The following is a 26,567-nucleotide window of genomic DNA, read 5'->3' as shown; positions in this document are numbered from 1 at the left end:
ATCTCCAAGTAGCTGGCAAAAAAAGCCAGAAGTGGAGGTGTGTGTCTTAGGTAGTAGAGCGCTAGCCTTGAGGGGGGAAAAATGACAGGGACAGCATCAAGGCCCTGAGTTCAAGCCCCAGGACCAGTAACACACACACACACACACACACACACACACACACACACACACACACACACAGTAGACCAATAGATCTATTCCAAAAAGATAGCTTAATATCTCATTTGTGCCCAGCATGTGCTGGACCCCTGACCCTCACCTGCTTTACCTGCTCTTTAACCGGTCTTCTAGCTCCTTCTTACTACCCTCTTTGCCAGTGCAGCTGGTGATCCTCTCCGGGTTCGGTGCCAGTGGGTCTCAACCTTGCGTGGACATTCGTCTCCTAGCGAAGGCCGCTGTCAGCAGGCTCGATCTGATTGAGGCCGTCAGAGGGCAGGGCTGACAGAGCTGGGTGAGACACTCCCAGGTTTGCCAGAGATTCGTTCAGGGACCCACATTGAGGAGGGGTTGTGGAAATGATCCGCATGGACGACCTCAGCCATCCCCTCCTCTTCCCTCTCCTCCTCTCCCTTTCCCTTCCTCTTTCTTTCCTAACTTCCTGTCTTCCTAACTTCCATCCAGCCCCGTCTCTCTCTCCCCTTCCCTCCTCATCTCTGACTTTCTCTCCTTTTCCATCAGTTACCCTCCTCTTCCTTCCCCTTCCCTCCCATCTGAATTCCTTCCCCTCCCCTTCCTCTTTCCTGCTTTCTTTGCTTCCTAACTTTCTTCTTTTCTTTTCTCTCCTTTCCTCCTCCATCCTTTTCTCTCTTCTTTCCCACCTGCCCACTCTCTCTCTCTCTCTCTCTCTCTCTCTCTCTCTCTCATTTTTTTTAAATAAGGGGCAAAGTAGCTCTAATGTTAACAAAACAAAAGGACCTAGAGCCCTATAGGTTACAGTTAATTTGATACCTGGCCTTTTGTTATGCATGTAGTTCAGACATTCATATCTTTTGCTGTGCGTCAGTTTCTGTAACTATGAAATGGAAATCGTAATTTGCTTTGCCACAAAGATTAATTAAACTTATTGTATGGGAGACACTTTGAACAATGTCTGACACCCAAGGATTCAATACACTTAGCAAGCATTCTTATTACTGACTGGTAAATGAAAAATTAAATTTAATGTTTTTATGTTAAGTATTACATTTAATGCCCCTAGAATCAAGAAGTAAGCAGGATAATTAAGAAATTAAATAGCTGGGCGCCAGTAGCTCCCGCCTGTCATCCCAGCTACTCAGGAGGCTGAGATCTGAGGATCTCGGTTCAAAGCCAGCCCAGGCAGGAAAAGTCCGTGAGACTCTTATATCCAATTAACTACCAGGAAATCGGAAGTGGTGCTGTGGCTCACCTGGTAGAGCATTAGCCTTGAGCTGGAGCTGAGGGACAGCGCCCAGGCCCTGAGTTCAAGCCCCAGGACCAACACCACCACCACCAAACAAAGAAATTAAGGAAAAAAGGCAAGGGTGATCATGTCACTTGAATAAAAAAGAGGTGTATCTGGCTGAGTTGCCTGTAGTCGATTTTTGTGCAAGGAGATTAAGTTCCACATAACATTTCTCTCCAAGCACTCAAGAAAATTAAAGAAGAATACACTTTTTTGGGTGTGTTACAACAACAACAAAAAATCATGCTTTATTGAGGCTAGATTAGTTAGGTGCCCTTTTTCTTTTTTCTCTTGTTAAAAAGGTGGCAAATGGGACAAGATGAAGTAAAACTTGCTCCAGCCCCACCAAGACAGTTGTAATAATAATATGCGAATCAGGATATAGTAGTAACAATAATAATAATGCTAATATGGTAATCATATCAACTTCCTCCAGGAAGTTTAGGATCTTCTTTAATCATTAGACTTCAGAAGTCCTCATCACCGTTCTTGTGAGCTCCTACCCAAATCTTGATGCTTATTGAGCTGGTAAGACTTGCCTCAAAAGAATCCAATGTATGTCCAACAAAATTGAGAAGAGGAAGAAGGTGGTGGGTAAGGGAAGGATGGTTGTGAATGTCGAAAGAGGGTGACATCGATCAAGCTGCATGGTATTCATTATCCACTCTGTTAAATGGCAACTCCTTTGTACATCTACTTAAAGATGATAAAAAAAATTAAGAAGGATCCACACAGCCAAGGAGAACCACCAAAATGGGATCCACGCAGGCTTGGGGTGGCTGCTTCTTTGGATTTTGTGTGCAGGCAAAACAGCATAGGGTGACTGGTTCCTGTAGGACAAAGTTAATCCCAGGAAAGAGCACTAGGCCTTCCTTTACTGGAGAATCTGCCTAGTGGAAACTGAGTTCAGACTACCTGTGGATGTATTTGCAGATTAATTTATTTATTTAATTAATTAATTTCAGATTAATTAATCTAGTTACAGATTAATTTTGGTGGCATACTCTCCAGGGATAATATGTTATAGAGAGAGATATGTGTTAATTGCAACTATGAAGAACTCTTGGTTTTAAATGTTTGCCCCTTTTCAAGATATACATAGGACACAAACAGAAATCTCCGCAGAGAAGCTGGTGTTGAGGCATTTCTATGTTGGGCCCCAGAGAGAGATGGGAATCATTGTGTAGAAATTCAATACAGAGATTTTTCTCTGTTCTATATTGCACATGAAATGTACCTCCTGTGAATTATGGTCCATTCCTAAGAACATTCTGATTAGTTTACTGAATTAAGTTGTGACTGCTCCTTTTAGTTGTGACTCTGTGTGTGTGTGTGTGTGTGTGTGTGTGTGTGTTAATGTGTTCATTTATGCTATGAATGGGTTTTAAATAACTCCAGAAGTGTGCATTCACTTCACCCGCAGAGCTGGTAATTATTCCACTTTGGGTATTGTTTTTCTAAACCTAAGTGTTATTAGAAACTAAATCATATATAGAATATTCAGGCAAGGTATTTTACCATCCGAGGCACACCATAATGTTTGTAAGATATGCAAGCCTTGTGAGATGGTTTGCAACCACTTACAACCATGAAGGAGTTGCGTTCTAGAAGATTCTATCACACACATCTTTTTACTTTTGCTTTCTTCACACGCATCAGCTGTATCAGGAGAACTCACTTTGGATTTGTGACTCCCCTGCGCTTCTTAATTTCCACTAATGCAAAATCATAAATCATCCTCACATGTTTTATTTGTGTTGACAACTCTGCTTTTCATCTATTTTTAAGAAAATTAGAATGACAGTTTTAGCTAAGTGTCTTTGTACATTTTTAAGCTAGTTAAAAAATATTAGCATGAACCTTATAAAAAAGAAAAACCTCAATATGATCTGTCACTTTTCTGGAATCAAAAGATCCTCTTAAATATCTTAAGTAGGGAGAAGAATGAATGTGTAAACAGGTATAATCTGTTATGCTGAATGTTAAATATGCTCTCACTCAAATCTGTCTTTATGGACACTTGGAATGCTATAAAAATCAGAAATACACTTAGTGTAAGACTCGAGATTCTTAGGATGCAGCTTTATGATTAAGAACAGCGCTGTGTAGGAGGTAAGAGCAAAAACCTTTAAATAAGCAAACTAAGTGTTCTTTATCATTTCCATTTCACCTGGAAATAAATGATTATCTTTTATACAAAATTTACTCCAAATGTTACACACACTGAAAAGTTGTAATAGATATTCGGGCGTTTGGGAAATAATGATACAAGACAAGATATACTAAATTTTAGAGCTAATGAGCATGTGTACATACAACAAGAAAAAATTATGAAACTATTCCATAGCACAAGTAAGATTTTTAAGTGAAACAAGAAAACAATAATCCGGAGTATTTTCAGAAAATTTCCAAATAAGGAATGAGAGGAGAAGACTGTTCAGCCTGACACAAGTGAACTTACAAAACTCTTGTCTGATCTCAGGATCTCCTGTGTGGCTGTGGCTTTCTTAAACGTGTCTAAGGACTGCAGGTGCACAGACATGTAATCCTGACTCCTGGGCTCAATGAAATCGGAGGACCGTGGTTCTAAGCCAGCCTTGGCAGGAAAGTCCATGAGTCTCTTACCTCCAGTGAACCATCAAAAAGTTAAAAGTGGAGCTGAGGCTCAAGTGGTAGAGCACTAACTAGCCTTGAGCACAAAAGCTCAGGACCAATGCTCAGGCCCTGTGCTCAAGCCCCAGTCCTGGGCCACAGCAGCAAAACGCATCGGAGGGGAGAGGGAGCTCCCTTCAGAGGAAGGAGCTGGCTATGGGAAGACCCTCCTTCAATTATGATGCTAGAAACAAGAGCTTGCACCAGGGGCTCACTCCTGTTGCCCCAGCTACCCAGGAGACTGAGCACTGAGAATCCAGCCAGCCACGGCCGATAAAGCCAAGCCGTGAAGCTCTTATTTCCACCCATCAAGAGCTGATGTTTGGACTGTAGCCACAAAGCACCACGCAATGAGTGGGAAAGCCAATTGAGAGCACAGGGTCCGGAGTTCTAATCCCAGTGCCAGCACAAGAGAAGAGGGAACTCCGTAAAATGAAAACTTCTTCATTTAAAAATAAGTAGATGTGGGGAGAGGTGGGGAAGGGGAGAGATGGAGGAGAATGAGGGAATCCTGACATTGGCTTCAGAAACAGCCATGGTGGTTTGAAATCCCTTCGTGCAAGGACTTAAAGATCATGAAAATAACATTTTAACATTCTGAAAAGATGCAATTTTATGAGTTTATTAAAACAAAACCAAATGAATGGTCATGGAAATCTAAGGGATGTTAAAACGTCGTGAGGAAATTTAATACTGACAACTATGATGCTCAGAGTTAAGTCTGCGACTTTTAAAAGTAGAAACATGAAATGACTGTCTCCTCTGAACTGATCACTGACTTTAATGCTAGCCTGCAGTCAGCTTGTGTGTGTGTGTGTGTGTGTGTGCGTGTGCGTGTATGCGTGCGTGTGTGTGCGTGCGTACACGCATGTGTATGTGCTGATCGTGGGGCTCGAACTCAGTATTGGAGCACTGTCCCTGAGCTTGTGCTCAAGGCTAGCACTCTACCACTTGAGTCACATTTCCCTTCTGGCTTTTAGTTGGTTAATTGGACACGAGAGTCTCACAAGCTTTCTTGTCCGGGCTGGCTTTGAACTGCGATCCTTAGAACTAAACCTCCTGAGGGGCTAGGATGACAGATGGGAGCCTTTCTGATTTTTTTCCTTCGTTTGTATGTTCTCCCAGAGTGACATGTCACTTTTTTCTCTTTTTGTAATCTGTGTGTGTGTGTGTGTGTGTATGTGTGTCAGAGGTTGGCTGAGTAAGCCAAGTGAGTAGATTTTACACCACCAATCTTCTCTGTCTCCTCTGCTTTCTGTTACAGGAAGTTGATGGCAATAAAGTTATGTCTTCATTTACGGCACACAACTCATCTACCTCACCCCAGAAGGCAGAAGAAGGTGGGCGACAAAGTGGGGAGCCCCTGCCTAGTGCTGCCCTGGGGACCCCTGAACGGCGCAAGGGTAGCTTAGCGGATGTGGTAGACACATTGAAGCAGAGGAAAATGGAAGAGCTCATCAAAAACGAGCCAGAAGGTAAATGGTGGACGAAGGGAAACAGAGTCCGGGCCACCTCCCGAGCTTAATGGTTTGCATTCAGCTGCTGTCTCGCTCTCTCTGGTGTACGCGTCTCTTGTCAAGCGAAGCGCATAGAAACAATGCTAGGAAGAGCTATTTCATATACCACAGAACAAGTCTCCGTTGTGATTTTTCAATCCGGATTTTTTTTTACACAACGAGGAGTTGTGAGTGCAAGAGACGTCAAGGTTCAATGACAAGACAGGACAACAGAGTCCAGACTAAAAGCTAGCGATATCCTATTTCTAGTCATTTCATCTCGAGTCATGTTCTTTTTTGGCATCTCAAGGACCATTTTAGAATTTTATTTTAGGTTGACAACCTTTATACATTAATACATCATATTGTACCTTCCCGGTTAGATGTGTTTCTTGTGTAGTCTAAGATGAATGTGGCCAGACCTACTTTAAAAACTAGTGATTTTCTAACTGTATGATGAACTGCCCATTTGTTGAAGTGAGGAAATTTTCTTCCTTCCTTCCTTCCTTCTCCTTCCTTTTTTCTTTCCTTCTCTCTGTTCTTTCTTTCATCCTTCTTTCTTCTCTCTTTCTTCCTCTTTCTTTTCCTTTCTTTTATCCTTCCTTCCTTCTTTCCTTCCTTCCTCTTTCCTTCCATTGAGTCTTCTTTCCTTCCTTCCCTCCTTCCTTAATTCCTGTATTTTTCCTTCCTTCCTTCTCCTTTTCTTTCCTATCTCTATTTTTTTCCTTTTTTCTTCCTTCCTTTCTTTTTGAGTTAAGATTTCAGCTCTAAATCCATCTAGGAGTTGCTGATGGTAGCCTGGAAATAATATGTATATAGGATTATTTTAGTGGTAAAGCAAAGCAACCAGTAAAATAGCAAATGTAACTTTTGCAAGTTTGGGTAGACTTGACAGTCACTCATTATGCCATGTTTGCTTAATTACTGCTCTTCAAACCCATGCCAGCGCTAGCAAAACCTCTGTCTCCCACACCAGACTAGATCTTTCATTCCACAGAAATTGCCAACAAGCCCACCACACCAAGATGTACTGTACACTAAAACCAGACTTGGTCTATACCACACATCACGGCATTGGGCTCCTTTCTAATCCGCGAGGACACTGGAGAAATAAGCTACATTTGACACAGAGATAAGTTAACCAGTGCATGTGACAGTCATGTAATAATTAATTATTTCTGGGTCCCAATCAGAGCTAGAAGTGGGTGATAAATTGTTTCTGGATGAAACTCATGCCGTTCTCATGATCTTGTTATAGGAAGCAAGTTTAGACATAAGTATGCCAACCCACAACTTTTGGTATTTTTAAAATTTCATGTCTTCTCCAATTCTTGTGGAGATAAAAACAGAGAAAGACCCAGATAATAAATAACGAAATAAATACTCGTATATATACACATATAGACACATTTATACATAGTAATCGTTTCCTTATGTTGATCCTAGGCCCTGATCATTATTTTTAAAGCATAAAAATGAAAAAGAACCACCTGAATTTCAAGCGTTAAGACTTTTAACATCATGACACATTTCTTTTTTATTTCATTTTTACATATTCTGATAATTTGATTAGCTCTCTTTTAACATTAATTTTTCAACCTCTGTTTTACTCAATGGAATATTAGTGTGTTCTCATGCCATTAACATGACATTTTGAAAGAAAAATGGCTTCCAAGTATTTTTTTAAGTGTGGTTCTGGTTAACTATTATTATTTATACATTAGGGATCTTAAATTAATGGATTTTTATTCTTACAAATGGCATTAGACTTACAGAAAATGAAGCAGATCTTGCCGCATTCCCATGCATGAACCCCTTGGAAGTTTCTTTTTATTAACATCTTACATTCGTATGATACATTACTTTAAAAAAAACCAATATTGGCACATTATTGTAAACTAAAATTGATAGTCTACTTAGAATTCTTGAGGTTTTATCAAGTACGCTTTTTTTTTTGGTCTTTCATTTTTCAGATACCATGAAAGTTAACACATCACATTTGGCTGTAGTTATATATGGCCACAGGTTCCTTTGGACGATGTCATTTGTTAGCTGACCCTGACTTTTTCTTTCCACTTCTTTTCCTTACACATACATTTTTAACTAAATTTCATTGTGCTTGGTACATCCACACATAAAATTGTACTTCCTGTACTTACCAGTCCATATTTCAGTTCATGGCTGTAGGAGTATAATCACGTTCAAGTGTATGCAACCTCCTCCATCTTTCATGGCTTCTTAAAGGTGGAAATAGAATGTTTTCTTCTAAGGTTGTGTGTGTGTGTGTGTGTGTGTGTGTGTGTGTGTGTGTGTGTGTGTGTGTGTAGTTGTTTGTCTGTTTAGATATGCAGGGCACGGATCTTAGCTGTGGTCATCCTTTCCTTGTTTGTGAAGAATCAGGTTTTGAGGAGTGTTGTTCAGATATGTGTCTCCCCCTGTAGATTCTGTCACCTGCTCAAGTTGTGTTCATCCAACACTCGCCTCATAAAGTGGGTGTCCACCCCCTTTTCACACCATACATTTTTTTTTTAGTCAGCTGCGGGGCTTGAACTCTGGGCCTGGGCGCTGTCCCTGAGCTCTTCAGCTAAAGGCAAGAGCTCTACCACTTGAGCCACAGCTCCACTTCCAGTTTTCTAGTGGTTCATTGGAGATCAGCGTCTCATGGACTTTCCTGCCCGGGCTGGCTTTGAACCACAATGCTCAGATCTCAGCCTCCTGAGTAGCTAGGACCACAGGTGTGAGCCACCAGCACCCAGCTTCACCATACTTTTGAAAAGCCTCTCGAACTAGGAAATCACATTCTACTCACTTAGAGGGGCATGTCCACATAGATTATGTGTGATTATGTGGAATAAGAGACTGGTCTCTTCTCCATCATTTCCTAACTTATTCAAGCATTTATGAAGCACGTCTTCAGTCATTTATGATGGACTCCAGAATACTTCCTTTGTACCGGGCATGCTGTTTTACCAAGCCCTGGTCATTCTGATGGTCTTTGTAGTATCATACGATGTTGAAACCTTATCTTCAGCATTTCTTACTCTTGTCCTAAAAATAATCATTTCTGCCCTAAGTCCTGGCTCTTTTCATTTCAGAAAAGATTTCCATTCTAGCTATGTTTGTTGCATGGCTTGGTAGGCTCATGTCTTTTTTTTAACCAGTGAATAATACTGCATTGTGTGAATGTACCCGGGTTTGTTTATCCATTTACATATCAAAGGATATCTTAGTTGCTTCCAGTTTGGGGTTATTATGAATAACGTTACTATTATTCATGTAAAGAAGAGTTTACTGTGGACCTGAGTTTGCAACTGAGTGCTTTGACTATCTGGGTACAGGTTGCTGCAATTTGAGGAAATATTTTCTTTTTTGAGATTTATGAGAAATTACCAAATACTCCTTTGTAGGTATTTGATTTTGCACTCTGGCCGTCAATAATGATAAGTTCCTGCATCTTCATGTCTTCGTGGATATTTGATATTGTTGGGTTTATTTATTTAATTTTGTTGATTGAAATGGGCTCTTAGTACAGTGATACTTTAATGTGCAATTTCCTAACGACAGGCAGTGTTTAGAGTTTTCTCACTTGCTATATGGATACTTTTAGGTCTGTGGGGTTTTTGTTGTTTTTTTTTTTTGCCCTTTTGTTGACTCTTTCTCTTGTGAATTTTAAGAGGTCTTTATATATTTTGGACATGAGTCTTCTACCAGAAAGGCGATTTGCAAACATTTTGTGCAAGACTATGCTTTCTTCACGTTCCCATTCTCTTCACAGTTACTTGTAGTAAACCCTAACTTAACAATTTTGTGGGGGGGGGAGGGGGTCATGGGGCTTGAACTCTGGGCCTGGGCACTGTCCCTCAGCTCTTCAGCTCAAGGCTAGCGCTCTACCACTTGAGCCACAGCACCACTTCCAGCTTTTTCTGCTTATGTGGTGTTGAGGAATCAAACCCAGGGCCTCATGCATGCAAGGCAAGCACTGTACCACTGAGCCACCTGCCCAGCCCCAACTTAACAATTTTTGCAGCGATTATACATTTGATCTATATAACTACTCATCACCTAGCCAATGTCACTTAGTTGGTATTTTCTCTCTCATTTTATCTTCTGGAGTCTTCTAATGTTGCATTTCACATATTATGTCTCATCCTTGTTACATTAGCTTTTATAAAGGGAACAAATTATATGACTGCAGTGTGTGTGTGTGTGTGTGTGTGTGTGTGTGTGTGTGTGTGTGATTACAGGTAACCAAGGCATTGTAATTTATTGAAAATACCATCTTTTATCCTTTCTTCAATGAAATGCATTTGTTAATGTGACCAAAGTTGGTTGACCATATTTCTGTGTACTTATTTCTTTCTTCCTCATTCTGATTTGTGGATTCATGGATGTGCTGTTGGTCAATACCATGCTGCCTTTATTAGTTCCTTTTCTTCAGTACCATGATGGTTCTTCCTAGTCTGTTTTCTTTCCTTCTAAACTATAGAATCACTCGTTCTAGTCAATGTACATTATATGAAAATGGAACTGTATCACTTGAGGGTATGGATGAGGTTCAGAGATGGGAGAGAGAGAATGATATTTTGAAAATGTAGAGTTCTCACATCAAAAAATTTAAATATCTCCACATTTATTACATAGTTTTCCAAGTATAGGTCTTCAGAAGTCTTTTGTTACACTTATGTCTAGTGTTTCAGTATAAAATGTAGACATAAATATAAATGGTATTACACGTTTAATTTCAAACTAAATTGCTTGCTTTTATGTTTTCTGTATTATTATTTTCTTTTGTCGATTGTGGGGCTTAAACTCTGGGCCTGGGCTCCGTTGCTTATTGTTGCTGGACACGATACTGTTGACATCCGTAAATAAAACTTTCGATCTGTGGCCTTTGAATAATCACCGTCTGCTCTATGGTATTGTTTTTGTCAATTCCATGAGATTTTTTTTCCCCCGTGGACAATCATTTCCTCTGAAAAGAATTTCATTATTTCTCTTCATGATGTACAGCTTTTTATTTCCTTTCCTTCTTTAATGAGGCTGGAACTTGAGTGTTAAATAAGAATGGTAAGAGTGGACATATTGCTGAGATGGTAAGAGATGAGCATCTGATCGTTAGGATTCAGTATGATATTGGCAGCAGGTTCTTTGTAGATAATTACGTAGTTCAAAAGAGTTCCCCTCTATTCTTAGTGTTCTGAGAGTCTTTCTTTTCATAGATGCTTTAGAATTTGATAGCAATGTTATCTCCACTACTGAGGCAATATGATTTTCAAATATCAAACCAGCCTGCAACCTGGGAATACATCCCACTGGGTCATGGTTTGTATTCTTTTCTGATAGGTTTTTGTTACATTTGACTTGCTGGTATTTCTTTGAGGGTATCTATAGCTGTGATTATGAGATTATACTGGTGTATACTGTTCGTTTTAATGTCTTCGCACAATTTTGGAAAAGGGGGCCACCATGGTGTCAGAAAGTTAGGAAATACTTCCTTCACACATTTGTTGTTAATTCTTGCTTGATATGCATTCAGGATTCGGGGTGAAGTAGTAGAAAGTGTCATTTTTTTCCTGTATGTTATTGCAAAGTTTGTAGAGAGAGTATCTTCAGATGATTACCTTTATGGAGACTTGGTATATGACCTTGATATTTTCCCAGTGTATTACATTGACTTCCAAATGTATATAGAGAATCTTAACTTGGAAGTAGTACCAATGAACAAATCACAAAAGGAAATAGCGAAGGAGACAATTCCTCTCAGTTTAAGAAGTAGTAGAAGATATTCGGAAGCATTAGGAATTAGGGAGAATGTGAACTATCCAGTGACACCTACCCAGGTAGAAAAATCAGAGGTAGAGCAAGAATGATAGAGACAAGGAAACATCACCACTGCATCTAGACATTAGATGGAACTAATTGCGTCCCCACAATGATCTACATTGTTGTACTTTCCCCTCTAAAAGTATTTTAAATGTTCAGCTAAGGAATCAATCATTATTAAATAATTTTGTTATTGATATTTAAAAATAATCCTTGTATAATAATAATAATAATAATCCAGTGGAGCTGTGACTCAAGGTAATAGAGCACAAGTCCTGAGCATAAAAGCTCAGAGACAGCTCCCAGGCCCTTAGTTCAAGCTCCACAACTGACCAAACAAAAGTCTGAGTTTCAAAACTGAGGTTTTATAGAACCATAAAAATACATGAATATTTGCACACACGAGGTGTGCCAAAGGCCCATGCACTTGGTAGATAAATTGGATCTACCCTGGTAAGTGTTTTTACCTAAATCTGTGCAACAATTAAGGCACGTATCAAGAAGTACCTTGTGTATTTGAGTAACATAAGAATATCAATCTAGACTTAAAAGGGATGACAGCAACAACACAGAAGGTTGTATCATAGAGAATGATGCGGAAGGAACTTCATTATGTTTTTAAATCACAGAGATGAACACATGAGGTCACTGTCCCAGTTTGGTTGCCTCAAAACTTGCGAATCCAAAATATAGGTTTGGACCTGAATGAAACCTTCTATCATCCAGGCATCCAGACAGTGATATGGTGAATGAAACAAACAAGATGCATCTAGACTCCATAAAAGAAAAATCCTCAGGAATATGTGTAAGCAGACAAGTACAAAGCTTGTGCAGGTGAAAACTACTAACCTTTGTCACAGTTCTGTGGAGAAAACACCAACAGAGAGAGAGAGAGAGAGAGAGAGGGAGAGGGAGAGGATAGAACAAATGGTAAACTCACAAATACAAGCCACAGACACAGCCTTTCTTCCCTCGAGCTATTTTTCCATTGTTTTTCAAAGGCCATTAAAATGAACAGCAGGTTGTGATGAAAATTTCATTAAGCGCCAGCGAAATCATTATGAGGGTACCACATTCATGCCTGGGTTTTCTCCCATTGAGGGGGGGGAGAAAGCAGATTTCAATAGAAAGACCAGTATTATTTCCAACCTTACCCCTGCCAACAGCCAGGGAACAGAAATTCAGAAGTTAGAGGAGAATGGGGAGTGGGGGGGGAGACACAAAAGGAGGTCACTGAAGTGACATGGTTAGAAAGAAACTTCCATTTGCATAGGAAACCAGAGCTCTCCTTTATTCCAGCTAGCCTATTTTTTTTTACAAGTGATTAATTAAAATACTTTCAAAGTTACATTAGAAGAAGAAAAAAGTCATGGTATATGTTTGTTTATATATTCTTCACTCTATCAGAATTGTTTCTGTGGCCTCTTTTACCTCGATCAGAATTTTTATCTGTCAAGAAACTCTGGAGGTAAAGGTTTTTTATTGTCCTGTGTCACGTTCACTCATTCATAGTGCTAAAAAATAATGTGCGGTAAATTCATAGTCTTAAATAACTGGCCTACATGGCTCAGTTACATTGCATTTGGCCAGTGTGTGCTCTGTTCGGGGTTTTGTTTCTTTTGATGAGACTCAGCAGGTTGAGAATGACAGGGAAATGGCGTGTCACAATATATAATGTGTAATACAGAACCCATAATTCCTTTATCAAGTCATGGCATCAGTAAGAGCGAAACATTCATAAGATAGATAAAATATGGCATATGTAAAACATGTAAATTGTTCACCTTTATTATGCATCTCCCGTGTTAATCACCAGGCTTGGCAATTTTTTTTTCTTTTTTTTTTTGTCGCTCATGGGGCTTGAACCCTAGGCCTGGGCGCTGTCCCTCAGCATTTCAGCTCAAGGCTGGCGCTCTACCACTTGAGCCACAGAGCCACTTCTGGTTTTCTGAGTGGTTCATTGGAGATCAGAATCACACGGACTTTCCTGCCCTGGCTGGCCTCCAACCGCGATCCTCAGATCTCAGCCTCCTGAGTAGCTAGGACGACAGGCGTGAGCCACCGGCACCCGGCTTGCTTAGCACTTTCTATGAGACATTGCATTTAAACTTTCAACATCTCTTCCATGATGGGCTGCACATGCCAGCCACCCCAATCTAAGTGATCACCTTAACTGGGGCCTTGATGTGCGTTCCCTCTTCTTTCCTTTTTCAGATGAGGTAACCGATGATTAAATACATCAGAGTGTCCAGTGTCAGTGTCAGCCTCCAGACCAAAGCCAAGCTCACTCTGGAGTCCAAATCCTTCCCCACCACTCACATCACTAATTCCAGTTAGGAATTTAATATTACCCATCATCACGCCTGTGTCTACATTCCTTTGGCATACTGACTAATAAACTGGTCTTTTACAATTCTCTGCTAAAATCGATTCTTTATGCCTCTTTATGGAAGCAGATTTCTGTTGTCTTTCTCGTCAGTGCCAAGTGCTTGTCAGACCTTCGTTCTTCCCCTGGGTCCAGACCCACGGCCTCTCACCTCTGGTCATTCTCTCATTTGTTTTTTTCCCTTTTCAAGTACAGTACTCACATTTCTGTCCAGGTGTGGCTTCAGACCTGGATTATGCTATACCTAGTTAAGCTGCACCGCTCCTGCAGCTAGACAGACCACACCGGGACCGTTGGCTGGGAGGAGGGCCTGCTAACGCTTTGCCAAGGCTGGCCTTGAACTGTGGTCCTCCTAAATTTGGCCTCCCAAGTAGCTGGAAGGTCGGGAGTTATGAGCCATTGTACCCAGCCTTGGATTTCATTCGTGGAACAATTTACTCCCCGTTAGAATGTTTAAGTTTCAACAGCTAAACAATGCCTTGAAGAACATCTTAATTAAAACAAAACAAAAACACAAAAACTAGCTTTAGAAGAATATCTGGGAAGAAAAAGTGTGAAATGACAACTTCAGTGAAAGGAAACGCAGGCACCATTTTTCGGCCTCCACCAGCACTAGAGAGAGTGGGGGCCGCGCAGGGGGGAGGCCCAGGCCTCCAGACAGCCCAGGAATCCAGGTCACAGTCTTAAGTTCTCTTCTAATCCTCATTGCCATCATAGACTCAGACATTCTGAACTGCCTTCAGAAACAGTGTTTCCACCTGAATCGACTCTTTCCATCAAATACCTGGCTGGATGTTCCTGGGTCCCCACAAATATCCGGGGTCCTGCCTTCCAATGTCCCACAGTGGCATAGTGGACTCGGGTAGATCGGCCGTCAATCCTGAGGGTTGCTTTGCGGACTGAGCTATCGCACTGCACAAGGAATCGGTTCAGAGACGTGAGGCCTTCACAATGCCGCTGCCTTAAACCTTCCCACCCCCACGTGTCTGCTGCGTTCGGCTCCCTCTGAAATGGCCTCACCAGCCATCTCATTTGCCTTTTTTAGTTTCCTCCGTCGGGTTTCCTCTCTATCTGCAGCTGTAGTCATCTTCCCTTTTGGCTGAAAGTGCTAGACCCATGAAGAAATACGAGCTGTCATTGTCACCCTTACCTTCAGATAACCCTACCCAACACATTCTATAATTGGTTTCCTCTCTGTTTTTCTCCAGTATTACATTCATTAAGGGTGATATAGGTACTTGCCAAATGCTCCAAAGTTTTATTGAAAAAAAAAAGTTAAACGACTTGAGGTTAGCCCCAAGGCTCTCACACAGCCCAGATGAAACTGTACCGCTATCATTCCTACTTGAGAGACTCGACAATGAACGCTGAGCGGGAGCTTGGTAATCTGTTGTATGTGTCCATGTGTTTCTCGGCAAAAACAAAAAGGGCCAGTGACATTTTTCTCCTGGGGAGCAAAGCATAAATAGAGGGCATTGTGTTCGCAGCCAGCCAATGTCAAAAAGGCACATGTGCTGAGGCCCTTGTAATCGTAATTACACGGAGTCTGCCCTTGGGAGGATTGTATTTCGAGGCCAGCCCGGGCAGAAAAGATTGTGAGGCCCCATCTCAAGCCATAGCTGGAGGCCGAGGTGTGCGTCTGTGATCCTAAGCTATATGCATATATTGGTATAGGTGTATATAGTTTGCATATATGTATTACACAGGTATGCTATATATATGTGTGTGTGTGTGTGTGTGTGTGTGTGTGTGTGTGTGTGTGTATATGATTAAACAGATTTTCCACTCCTATCCTACCAGTCATACAAATGAGTTAGCTGAATATGTAGAGGCTGACTACCAAGGATTTGTATTGCACAGACAATTGTTGGGGAGGAAGAGTATGAGTGACTATCTCTGTCTCTCCTTCACCCACTAATGGTCTATAGATAGCGCTTCCTAAGGGGAGAGGCTCGGGGTCTGTCACAAAATATACCTTTCCAAGCCCATTCTATTATCTTTATTGGTTCACACAAGGAAAGAAAACTCTTTTTTGTGAAGTCTGTACTAAAAGCAAATGAAGTGCTTCATGGGAAGTAACACTGGGTAACTCTGATAATAGCTTGTTGCCTGTAGGGTCTTGTAATATAAAATGGGGAGCAAAAGATTTTTCTGAACAAGTCCAGGGAGCAGGGGATGAAATAATTGTAAACAATGATAAAGCTGACTTCTAGGAGAAGCAATGATTTCCTAAGTGAATGTAATTACACACACACACACACACACACACACACACACACAAGCAATTCTGATAGCATAGGCTTCCTAGTCTAAGAGATAGGAACATATCCAGATACAGGGGGAAATTCAGTAAGACTTGTGTGTGGCAGGGGAGGAGGGTCTGAAAGAACTATGCGTGTTCACTCCTGTGCATAGCACATGCTGATGCACACACAAACGCGTACACGCAAAAAGAAAGCCCAAGGAGGAGAGAAATGTATTCCATGCGATATCGCCTAACATCTTCACAAATGAGGAAACGTTGGCCCTAACAGTATTTATCTTCAGCACACACATGTACTCCTCAAAGTCCAGTCCAAATTCCCAAATGCAAGCTGGGTATCAGTGCCTCTAACCTAGCTACTCAGGAGGCTGAGATCTGAGGATCATGGTGTGAAGCCAGACCAGGCAGGAAAGTCCCTGAGACTCTTATCTCCAATTCATCACATAAAAGGCCAGAAGTGGTTGCTGTGACTCAAAATGGCAGAGTGCTGGCCTTGAGCAAAGAATCTCAAGGAACAGCACCCAGGCCCTGAGTTCAAGCCCCAGGATCAACAAAAGAGAAAAAAATATATCCAGTGTGCTAGTTACATACAGGTTATAATTTGTCATGTCATCCATAATCAACTTACCAAAAATTTCCTTCTCTTTGAAAAGTAATTCCTGGGAAAGAAACTGCAAAATCTCATATGTGTTTGGAGGGGGGAATTTGTATAAATACATTCTGAAGCAACTACGATTTTCCCACGGTTTTTATGACTGCCTGTTGTGCTGGGTTTGGTATTTGCTATTGTTGTTGACTACAGAGTCATAAATCTCCAGATTCCTGCAACTCTGAGGGGGAACTTTTCAGGATATAAAAGTATATCTAGTTGGGTGCCGGTGGCTCACTCTTGTAATCCTAGCTATGGAGACAGGTGAGATATGAGGACTGTGGTTCGAAGCCAGACCAGGCAGGAAAGGCCCTGAGATTCTCATCTCCAATTAATCACAGAAAATGCTGAAAGTGGAGCGGTGGCCCAATGAGGTAGAGCTCTAGCCTAGAACACAAGGAGCTCAGGGGCGTAGAGTTCAAGTCCCAGGGCTAGCAAAAACAGAGAAAAGACAGTATATATAATACTTCACTTCAAAAGGAATGCTGGAAACTGTGTGGGTCACAGAGACCTGAAAAACAAAAGTATGTGTAAATTTATGTATATAATGTGTACGTATAATATTTTATTAAGAGGCTCCTCAGATCACACACACATTACACGTGTACATGTATTTCTTCTGAGAGGTATGGTTGGCTTTGTGAGCACCACTCCTGGGCACTGCAGGTATAATATTTGAGTGCACACTTTAAATCACAATGCTCATTCTTATTTACGGTCTTGCGAAGCAGCCGTTCAGAAATTAAACTGAACCTGTTTGCTAACCAAACAGGTGGAAATAGAAATGCAAAATTACTCTTAACATTCGCCAGCTCTCCCATCACTGTTTTTATTGGGGAAATGAAGAGACAGGCTTTCAGAAACTTTCCTTTCACACACACACACACACACACACAAATAAAATCCCCAAGCATGCTATTAATTGGGTGAAGAAGATGACACTTCAAACTTCACTCTTCTTTCGAACCAAACAACAACAACAACAAAAAACATCACATTTGATAAGGTGGGAAAAAACAAAAAGAGCGAACGGATCAGGGAGGCCGCCTGAAGATGGTTTAATTGGCAGTGGTTGGAGTTGGCTTTTGTTTCGTTGCTCATGGTCGTTTTGACAAAGCACACGTTGAAGAGACTTTGTACGCCGTTCCCACTGAAGGGCAAACAAGGGTACTTTTCATTCGAGTTCTTTCAAGTCTTGCTGTGGATAGGGGGGTTCCTCCTGCTGTACTGTGGCTCTGCGTTCCTCTGTCTGTCTTGTCTTGAGCCACCTCAGCCTCTCCTCCAGGTCCTCCTTCCTCAAAGTCATCCCTGTGCGGAAATTGACACTCAGGGGGAAAGACTAAAAAAAAAAATGACGATCAAGAAAAGAGTCTGCTTTTTTCCAGAGGTCAGGGCAAGAAGAACGCCTCTCCGATGATGAAGCTCGTCTCTCCCTAAGAAGTGTTTTTAACTTCAGCAGAGTCAGCTGAGTTTGAAGCCTTGTCATTCTCCCTCTCTCTCTCTCTCTCTCTCTCTCTCTCTCTCTGTTTTCCAGCTTGAAAGCGAGACACATTTGCTGTCATCTTGCTTTTCAAGGAGTAGCCATTACCAACCATGGACCCAGATCTTTCTCGATTTCCTTCAAGTCTTATAATTTACCTCCTGGCCTACATGGTGGAAACTGGGTTTGCTATGAGCCATCTCTAATTTTTTTTTTTTTTGGTCAGTTGTGGAGCTTGAACTCTGTCCCTCAGCTCTTTCACTCAAGGCTGGCGCTCTACCACTTGAGCCACAGCACCACTTCTGGTTTTCTGAGTGGTTTATTGGAGATCAGAGTCTCATGCACTTTCCTGCCCGTGCTGGCTTTGAACCACCATCCTCAGATCTCAGCCTCCTGAGTAGCTAGGATGACAGGCTGGAGCCACCAGTGCCCAGCTGAACAATCTCTTTTGTACAGGTGGGCACCCTGATTTGAAGTCTAGAGTTTTCCATACAAGAAAACCATGTGGCCAAGGTCTCTTCTGTATATCTTTGAAATGAACACTTAGTTGAGTCAGTAAAATGTCCAACAGCATTCATAATCAAGCGATCGGTCTTGCTTTGCTTGGCTGTTTGAGACTCAAATGAAAATTGAATTCTTAAATATTTGATGCTTGCTCAATGCAGGAGTTGGTCTATTATCGGGGCTCCCTAAGTCCTTCCAAGTCTCTGTAGCCAAAGGACCCTAATATCTTTCAACACATAGGACACCGCTTTTCCAGACTTTTTCTGTTGTCATGTGTGAATCGCTCCAGACCCGCTGACCCCGGCTGTAATATTTCCAAATAAACATGAAGGCCGCAACCCTTCTGGTTTCTGTGTTTGCAGCTTGAGGATTTCACTTATTCAAGAGGGAAAGCCGGCCACCTGTTTCCGAAGCCTCTCTCTTCTTGCCCACATTAAAAGTCCATTCGTGCATAGTAACCCTCTACCCAAAGCCCTTGTGAAACGGCACGAGCTGTTGACATTGTTTGTGCTTGCTTGTATGTGTGTGTGTGTGTGTGTGTGTGCGCGTGTGTTTTCCACTGAGTTACTCCCAAGACACTTCTCAGGACTGAGCATATTAAAATTAATCAGACCTCCCAGGCCCTGTGTGGTTGTGTGTTTAACATGGAGAAGTGGTTATCAAGCATTTGCCCTAATTAAATAGGCCTGCTTGGTGGCGTTCTAGTGGGTGCTTGGCCTTTTTATTTTTTTCCTGGTTAATAGGAGTTACTTAGGGCAAAGGCACGGAGGACGGCCCTAGAGTCGGGGAGAGAGCACTCGGTGCCTGCCTCTGCCACCTGCTCCCCGAGTCCTGAGACTCGCTGGCGTCCCCCCGTGTCTGTGCGAGCCGCCCTTCATATGGAGGAGAAATATGGCCAAGCTCATGAGAGAGCCAGACGGGGCGGAGGGGATGAGGCAGCGCTGATTAAGAAGCCCCGTCGTCCATGCTCATCCATTTTGGAGATGGGGTGGCGCTCTGGGCTCCGGTGTTTTTATTTTAGTTACTTATTTCTGCGGACAAAGTTTGAAGGTCTTGCTTGACATGAGAACGGAGGCCTCTTCCCACCCTGCCTTGGCTTAGGAAAGGACCCCCACCGTGAACCTTGGAAGCTCAGTGTTCCCGAAATCATACAGGCCATTTGGCACAGGAACCATCAGTGATGCTCCCTAGCAGTAAAGATAACCATCTTGTCAGCGTGCTCCTCGTCTTGTTTTCCCTCATGGGAGACCCCTTCCTGTCACCCTGAGGGTTGTCATGGGACACATGGACACGACGTTGGACGAAGCGTAGACTGAGGAAGGCTGATGGGGCGCTTTTCCTCTTGATGTGTTTCACACCCTGTAGGAGGCAGTCTCTAGCATAGTGACTACCTGCTAATTGCTGAGTGGTGTTTGTGCTTTCGGAAATAGAAATAGAAAAAGTGATTCATATTTCGGTTTGCTCTCAGTTGTTTTTTGGTGGTGGTTGGCGGTGGGTCTTGAACTCAGGGCCTGGGCGCTGTCCCTGAGCTCCTTCACTCAAGGCTGGCACTCTACCACGTGAGCCACAGCGCCACTTCTGCTTTTCTGGTGGTTCATTGGAGATCAGAGTCTCACAGATTTTGGTGTCCAGGCTGGCTTTGAACTGCGATCCTCAGATCTCAGCCTCCTGAGTGGCTGGGATGACAGGCGGGAGCCACCAGCGCCCAGCTATGATGTGCATTTTCTCTCTACCTCTTCCTCTTTTTCTCCTTTTTTTTCCTCTCTCTGCCTCTGCATCTCTGTCCCTCTCTGTCTCTTCCCCTCTGCCTCTGTGTCTGTTTTTCCTTCTCTCTCTCTCTCTGAAAGGAACTAATATTTGGAAACAAATTGACAATCGAAGTAATTGTCAAAGCCCATCTCTGTAAACCTGTCCGGGGGTATCATGTATTATTCCTTTCCAATTATCCACAGGAAGTTCTCTGATAAAGGGATTTTCTCTGGAAGAAAAACGGTCCCTCAAACAGATTCGTTCCCTTTCACACTCAAAGAAATCAGCTTAAACAAACACTGTCCGCTGGTTGAGGGCCTTGCTTCCATTCTTCCTGTGTGTGGAAGGGTCCACGCATCTGTTAGGCCGTCTCCTCTCTTTCATGTGGGTCTGAAGTTCACACGTGGACAGTCGAGTCAGAGTGCCAAGCAACTGTCTGGTACCTGACAGCATCCTGGAAGCCCTTCTTCTGCTCTCTCTGGTTGCTGATGGTTATTTATTAACACAATGCAGACTGTGCTGAGTGGGTGTATATGAAATAGAAAGAAAAATAAGGGCCCTGAATGAGTAAATACATCTTTCATCATGCCTTTTGTTTGGTGTGTTTGCTGTGTGCTATTCTTGGTCAATAGAAGTTGTTTGACAGTTCTCAAAAAAAAAAAAGTGAGGAACCTTCTCTTGAACTCTTATCTTTTACTTTTTTTTTTTCCTTCCCAGGAAGGAAAAAAAAAGTTTTCTGTCTGCCATTTTCCTTTCCTTTGCAACCTCTCTTCGTAAAAAAATTATTGTCTTTGATGATTGCTATTGCTATTAATAAGACAAATGTGGGTGATTAGGAAATGTGATAGACATTTCCTTTGAGTTGCTTTCAAATAGTTGAAAGACCAGAACTTTCTGCAGAACTTTCCTAGGCAAACTCTGCAGGTGGAAGTAGAAAGTATTATTCAAATGACCTTGTTATTTCTTCCTTCTAAGAGACAAACACCCATTCTCGGGTTTATATATGCTTCCCTGAAATATTGAACCTTGACTCCATTCATAGTTCGGTTCTCCCCACCACGCACACATTAATAGAGTATTACCATGGAGTTCACCGTATGGCATAATTACTGAAAAGACTCATAGCCGGATAGATGTAGATTCGTGAATATAAAGATCCAGAGATATATAGATTTTCTGCACACTACCGTTGCACTCCTCTGTTTTTGGAGTGAGACCGTGCACTGATGCTAGAATTTTGTGTGTCAATAGATAAGGATTGGTGCTCTGTTTCAGATGAATTCATCTCCCTTGCTTACACCTTCCTTTTTCTGGGAAATTTGTGGAGATTTGCCTGAACATTTCCCCCACTCTATCATGACATTAGTCATGTAGAAAACCTGCCAGCAGCCAGGTGCTGGAGGCTCACACCTGTCATCCTAGCTACTCAGAAGGCTGAGATCTGAGGACCCTGGTTCAAAGCCGGCCCAGGCAGGAAGGTCAGTGAGCCTCTTATCTCCAGTGAACCACTAGAAAACTGGAAATGGCGCTGTGGCTCAAAACGGTAAAGTGCTAGCCTTGAAGAATAGAGCTCAGGGACGGCGCCCAGGTCCTGAGTTCAAGCTCCGTGACCAACCGAAACAAAACAAATGAAAATGTGGGAGCAGGAAGGCACAGAAATGAACAAATGCACTCTTCTTCTCTTTGGAGTTTTCCTTTCTTTCTCTTCTTGTCTTCCTCCCGTGTTTGTAGTCTTATACAGTCTTGCTTCATCCTTTAACACTTTGGTAGTTTTCGGCAGTAACAGTCCATCACGTCTCTGTGCAGAGAAGCACACACCAAGGTAACCGTGTTGGGAGTGGTCAAGTATAGCAGGGGAGGTCTGCTTGGCCTTATTGTACTAGCTCTCCAGACTTCAAGACTGAGCCTGTCCACATTGATCTTGTCTCTGCTCCCGCTCTGCATTGTGAGTGGATATTCACATAGTGTCTTTTTTTTAATTTTTTTTCCTTTTTTGGTTTTTGGGTTCGGGGCTTGGTGGTTTTCCTTGGGTTTTTTTTTTTCAGGGCAGTTGTTTTCCCCTTTTGGGCCTTGTTGCCCTTTTTGTTTTTTTGTTGGTTCTTTGGGGTTAAAGTTTTCTTGGCTTTTTTTTGCTTGTCTGGCTTCAAATTGTGATCCTTGGATCTCAGCCTCCTGAGTAGCTGGGATGCTAGGTGTGAGCCTACCAGTCCCAATCTCCTATAATGTCTTTATTTACTCTGTCCTCCATACCTTAACAACACCACTAGCAATGAGATGAAACAAATGCTGACCCCTGAAAATGGTAATCATATCACAAATCTTTTCCTCCCGAGGACTTGTAGTGAGAGATCAATAAAGAACATTATTGAAATACAACCGGAGAGTTATTTTTCGAGTCATTATTTTGCCTTCCCAGAAGTTTTGCCTTTTGTTATCTGAACTAAAGCAGTTTCAATGAAAAAACAATTATTTCCCAGTTTGAAAATCTATTACCTGATTCAGAGTCATACTTCATGCCCTTTGAAAGGACATAGATTTCAATAATTGTATAATGTCCTGAACTATTGTTTATTTGGTTTTCTGGCAACTTACAATTAAACTATCGCTTTCTCTTCATTTTTTAAACATATTTTTGTATATGTATTTGCACTTACATGCCTTGGAAGGGATATTGTCAACCTGTATCTCCAAATTTCCCCTGAATGAATACACACACACACAGGCACACACACACACAGGCACACACACACACACAGGCACACACGCACATACACACACACACACACACATAAATAAAAATAGTAACTTAGGTTTTTGAAATTTTTATCTCACCTTTTATCTCTAAACTGAAATTTGGTTTTGCCTCTTACAACTTTTGACCAGAGAAAATGATCAGATCAAGGTCTCAATTCAAGACAGGAAATCCCACCCTCTTTCACTGTGTGTTTTCACTTTCCATTGCCTTTGATTTCTCTTTACATCCTGTGTACAATCCCTTTGAATGCCCAACATAGAAGTGGTTCCTTCTTTAACTGCTCCTGTTTGTCTTTGTTCTCTTTGTTTTGCTACTGGGTCTTTCATTTTAATAGCAAACATCTCTTTAAGGTCCTATTTTGTATGCTTGGGGTTTTCTAGCTTAAGTAGAAGGCAGAAACTAAAGACATATCCTGTGTCCTTGACATTCTTCAGAGGAAGATGGACATCATGGAGAAAGGAAGAGAGTATGGTGGCCCAGGGATCTTCCCTGTGGCAAATATGGCAGTGCATTTAATTACTTATCTTTAACAAGTGGTCAGGCACACATGACTCACGCCTGTCATCCCAGCTACTCAGGAGGTTGAGATCTGAGGATCGTGATTCAAAGCCAGCCTGGGCAGGAAAGTCCATGAGACTCTGATCTCCAAGGAACCACCAGAAAACCAGAAGTGGAGCTGTGGCTCAAGTGGTAGAGCGCCAACCTTGAGGAAAAAAGAGCTCAGGGACAGCACCCAGGCCCTCAGTTCAAGCCCCAGGATCAGCACAGATACACACAATAAGTGAATACAGAAGTGAATTAATATTGACAGGTTAATCATCTTTTCTGAGGTTGTCGTGAGTGTGTTATGCCAATTTTCTTCACGTCTTTGTGTGAAAACCGTGACAAGATTTACTGGGTCTAACTTTCCCAGACATTTTTCTTCTGTGCTCCCACTTCTCATCCCATCTTCCCTGGATATATCTTTTTTTTTTTTTGGTTTAATTTTTGCTTCTTAAAGCTGCCTGAGGAAAACTGACAGCGCTAAAGCAGTTTTAATTCCTTTCTCTCAGGTGTGGAGCTAACAAGACTAGTCATATCAAGGACTATTTCCCGTTCTCTCCGACAGCCTTTACTCACTACGCATGCTGGTCATATTATCTCTGAACCTTGGCTTGCAGACCCGCAGAAGCGTGATGATCCATCATCAAAATAGCAGCGAGCCAAAACTCACGAGAAAGTTGTCGGCTGGGTTAAGTATGGGACGCGTTGAACACATGGATTAAAGTATTTAGAAACCATTGCTGTGCTGTTGTACAGAGGGGTTTCCATTCAGCATGGCAATCTTAGGAGCACAATGTGTCGTAGCCCGTGTTGCCCTCTGTCCCCAGCTCTACCCTTCACCCCACGTCCTGGAATTCAACTTTCACATGTGCACGTGGGAAATTCTTACCCCAAACTTCCCTAATTAGGAACCACGCAGAACAATGTAGCAGCCACATAGAGGACACACGTGCACACACGCTCACACATTCCCAGGAGCCCGGGCTGTTAGTACCTCCGGTCTCACCCCTCCTAGTCCCTGTCTGGCTCCTTAGGATGGTTGTTCTAGCAATTTCCTCTCTGCTTATGATACCATGCCTACTTGCAATGCTTTCCCCTGACTCTTTTTGTTGTTGTTGTCGATCGTGGGGCCTGAATTCTGGGCCTGGGCGCTGTCCCTCAGCTCTTCAGCTCAAGGCTAGCACTCTACCACCTGAGTCACAGCACCCCTTCCAGCTTTTTCTGCTTATGTGGTGCTGAGGAATCGAACCCAGGGCCTTATGCATGTAAGGCAAGTGCTCTACCACTGAGCCACCTGCCCAGCCCTCCCTGCCTCTTTATTTTCATCTTACCCATTTCATTTCTAGCAGGAATTATCATTCCTAGCTTCAAACTACACTCTTTTCTTAAGAGATCTTGACTCCGTTTCTCCTCCATTTGATGTGTGTGTGTGTGTGCATGTGTGTGTGGGGGGGGCATTTGTGCACCAGTGCTAGGGCCTGATCTCAGGGCTTCCTTGCTTTTTTGTTCAAGGCTGTGAGCCATGTTTGAATATCCTTTTGTTTGTTTGTTTTCTGTTTTGGTCCATCATGGGGCTTGAACTCCAGGCCTGGGCGCTGTCCCTGAGCAATTTTGCTCAAGGCTGGTGCTCTACCACTTGAGCCACAACACCACTTCCAGTTTTCTGGTGGTGCATCGGAGATAAGAATCTCATGGACTTTCCTGCCCAGGTTGGCTTCAAACTGCAGTGCTCAGCTCTCAGCCTCCTGAGCAGCTAGGATGACAGGCGTGAGCCACCAGCACCCAGCTTTAACATCCATCTTTTGGCTAGTTGATTGTTGATCAGAGTCTCTCGGATTTGTCTGCATTGGCCGGTTCTGGAACCTGGGTCTTCAGATCCTGAGTAGCTGGGATTACAGGCATGAGCCTTCGTGCTTGGCTCCTCCATTTGCCTTTGATCTCTTGAGCAGTGGACAGCAGATAGGGTCCAGAGGCCCAAGGGGCATAGCTCCCTCCCCCTGGCTATTTATGGCCTCCAACTAAGAATAGGGCTCTTTGTCTTTCCATTTTGGAATCGTTATGACAACTTCTCAGAAGTATTCTGTGACACATAAATATTACATGAAATTCAATATCGGTACTTGAAATTTTATTGGAGCCCAGCCAGACCCACCTCTTTGCATATTAACGAGATGGGGTTCTGTCCCGGGAACGTTGGGTAGTATGGCCTGAGAATCCTACACTAGTTGCTTCTATTAGGCCCTTCACTGATCATGTCTTCCGACCCCTGTCCCAAAGAGTGGGACAGAGTTCTTAGCACAGTGCCTTCTCATTGAAGGAGTTAATTGAATGGTTGAGCAAGCTATTTCTGACCTAAACGAAGCCTTCCCTTCAAAGCCTCTTGGCTATGATCCTAGTGGAATTTTAATAGAGAAAATACTCAATTACGAAGACCTGGGTGCTAGCATTTGCTCTGTGATTATCTGTAGAATCTTAAACAAGTGCCTTTCCTTTTATTTCAAAATAAACTAATTGCATTTCATGGGTCTTATATTCTTTCCAGAGATAAAATTCTGGAGATGCGACATCAATATTTGATTAAGCCAATATGCAAAAAAAAAAAAGGAATAAGAAATCTCTGAAAGCTCTTTAGTAAGAAATATGGACAAAAGAAGGAATGAATAATAAACTCTTAATTAGACCAAATACACGTTGGCTTTATTATGGCTTTTGACAAGCTGTTTTATGGTGATTCAAGTTGTAGAAAGTTTGTTGTCCATTTTGGACTATGAATCTCTATACTAATGCATTGGGAAAGAAGATTAAAAGCCTGTGTTATAAGATCTGTGGTTTATAATTTATTCA

General features: G+C 42.3%; 1 protein-coding gene across 1 annotated transcript in view; it reads left to right on the top strand.

Moving 5' to 3' along the window:
• Sox5 (SRY (sex determining region Y)-box 5) overlaps positions 1-26,567 on the top strand; it is a 710,484-nt gene that overhangs the window by 352,575 nt on the left and 331,342 nt on the right. Inside the window, exon 5 of the mRNA XM_013025067.1 lies at positions 5,340-5,550. Within this exon, the coding sequence (XP_012880521.1) occupies positions 5,340-5,550 (211 nt within the window). The remainder of the gene's footprint in view (positions 1-5,339; positions 5,551-26,567) is intronic.

This window comes from Dipodomys ordii, unplaced genomic scaffold (genome assembly GCF_000151885.1).
Source record: "Dipodomys ordii isolate 6190 unplaced genomic scaffold, Dord_2.0 Scaffold81, whole genome shotgun sequence".
NCBI lineage: Eukaryota > Metazoa > Chordata > Mammalia > Rodentia > Heteromyidae > Dipodomys > Dipodomys ordii.
Note: the sequence above shows the minus strand (reverse complement) of the source record. Positions and strands in the feature narration are given on the sequence as shown.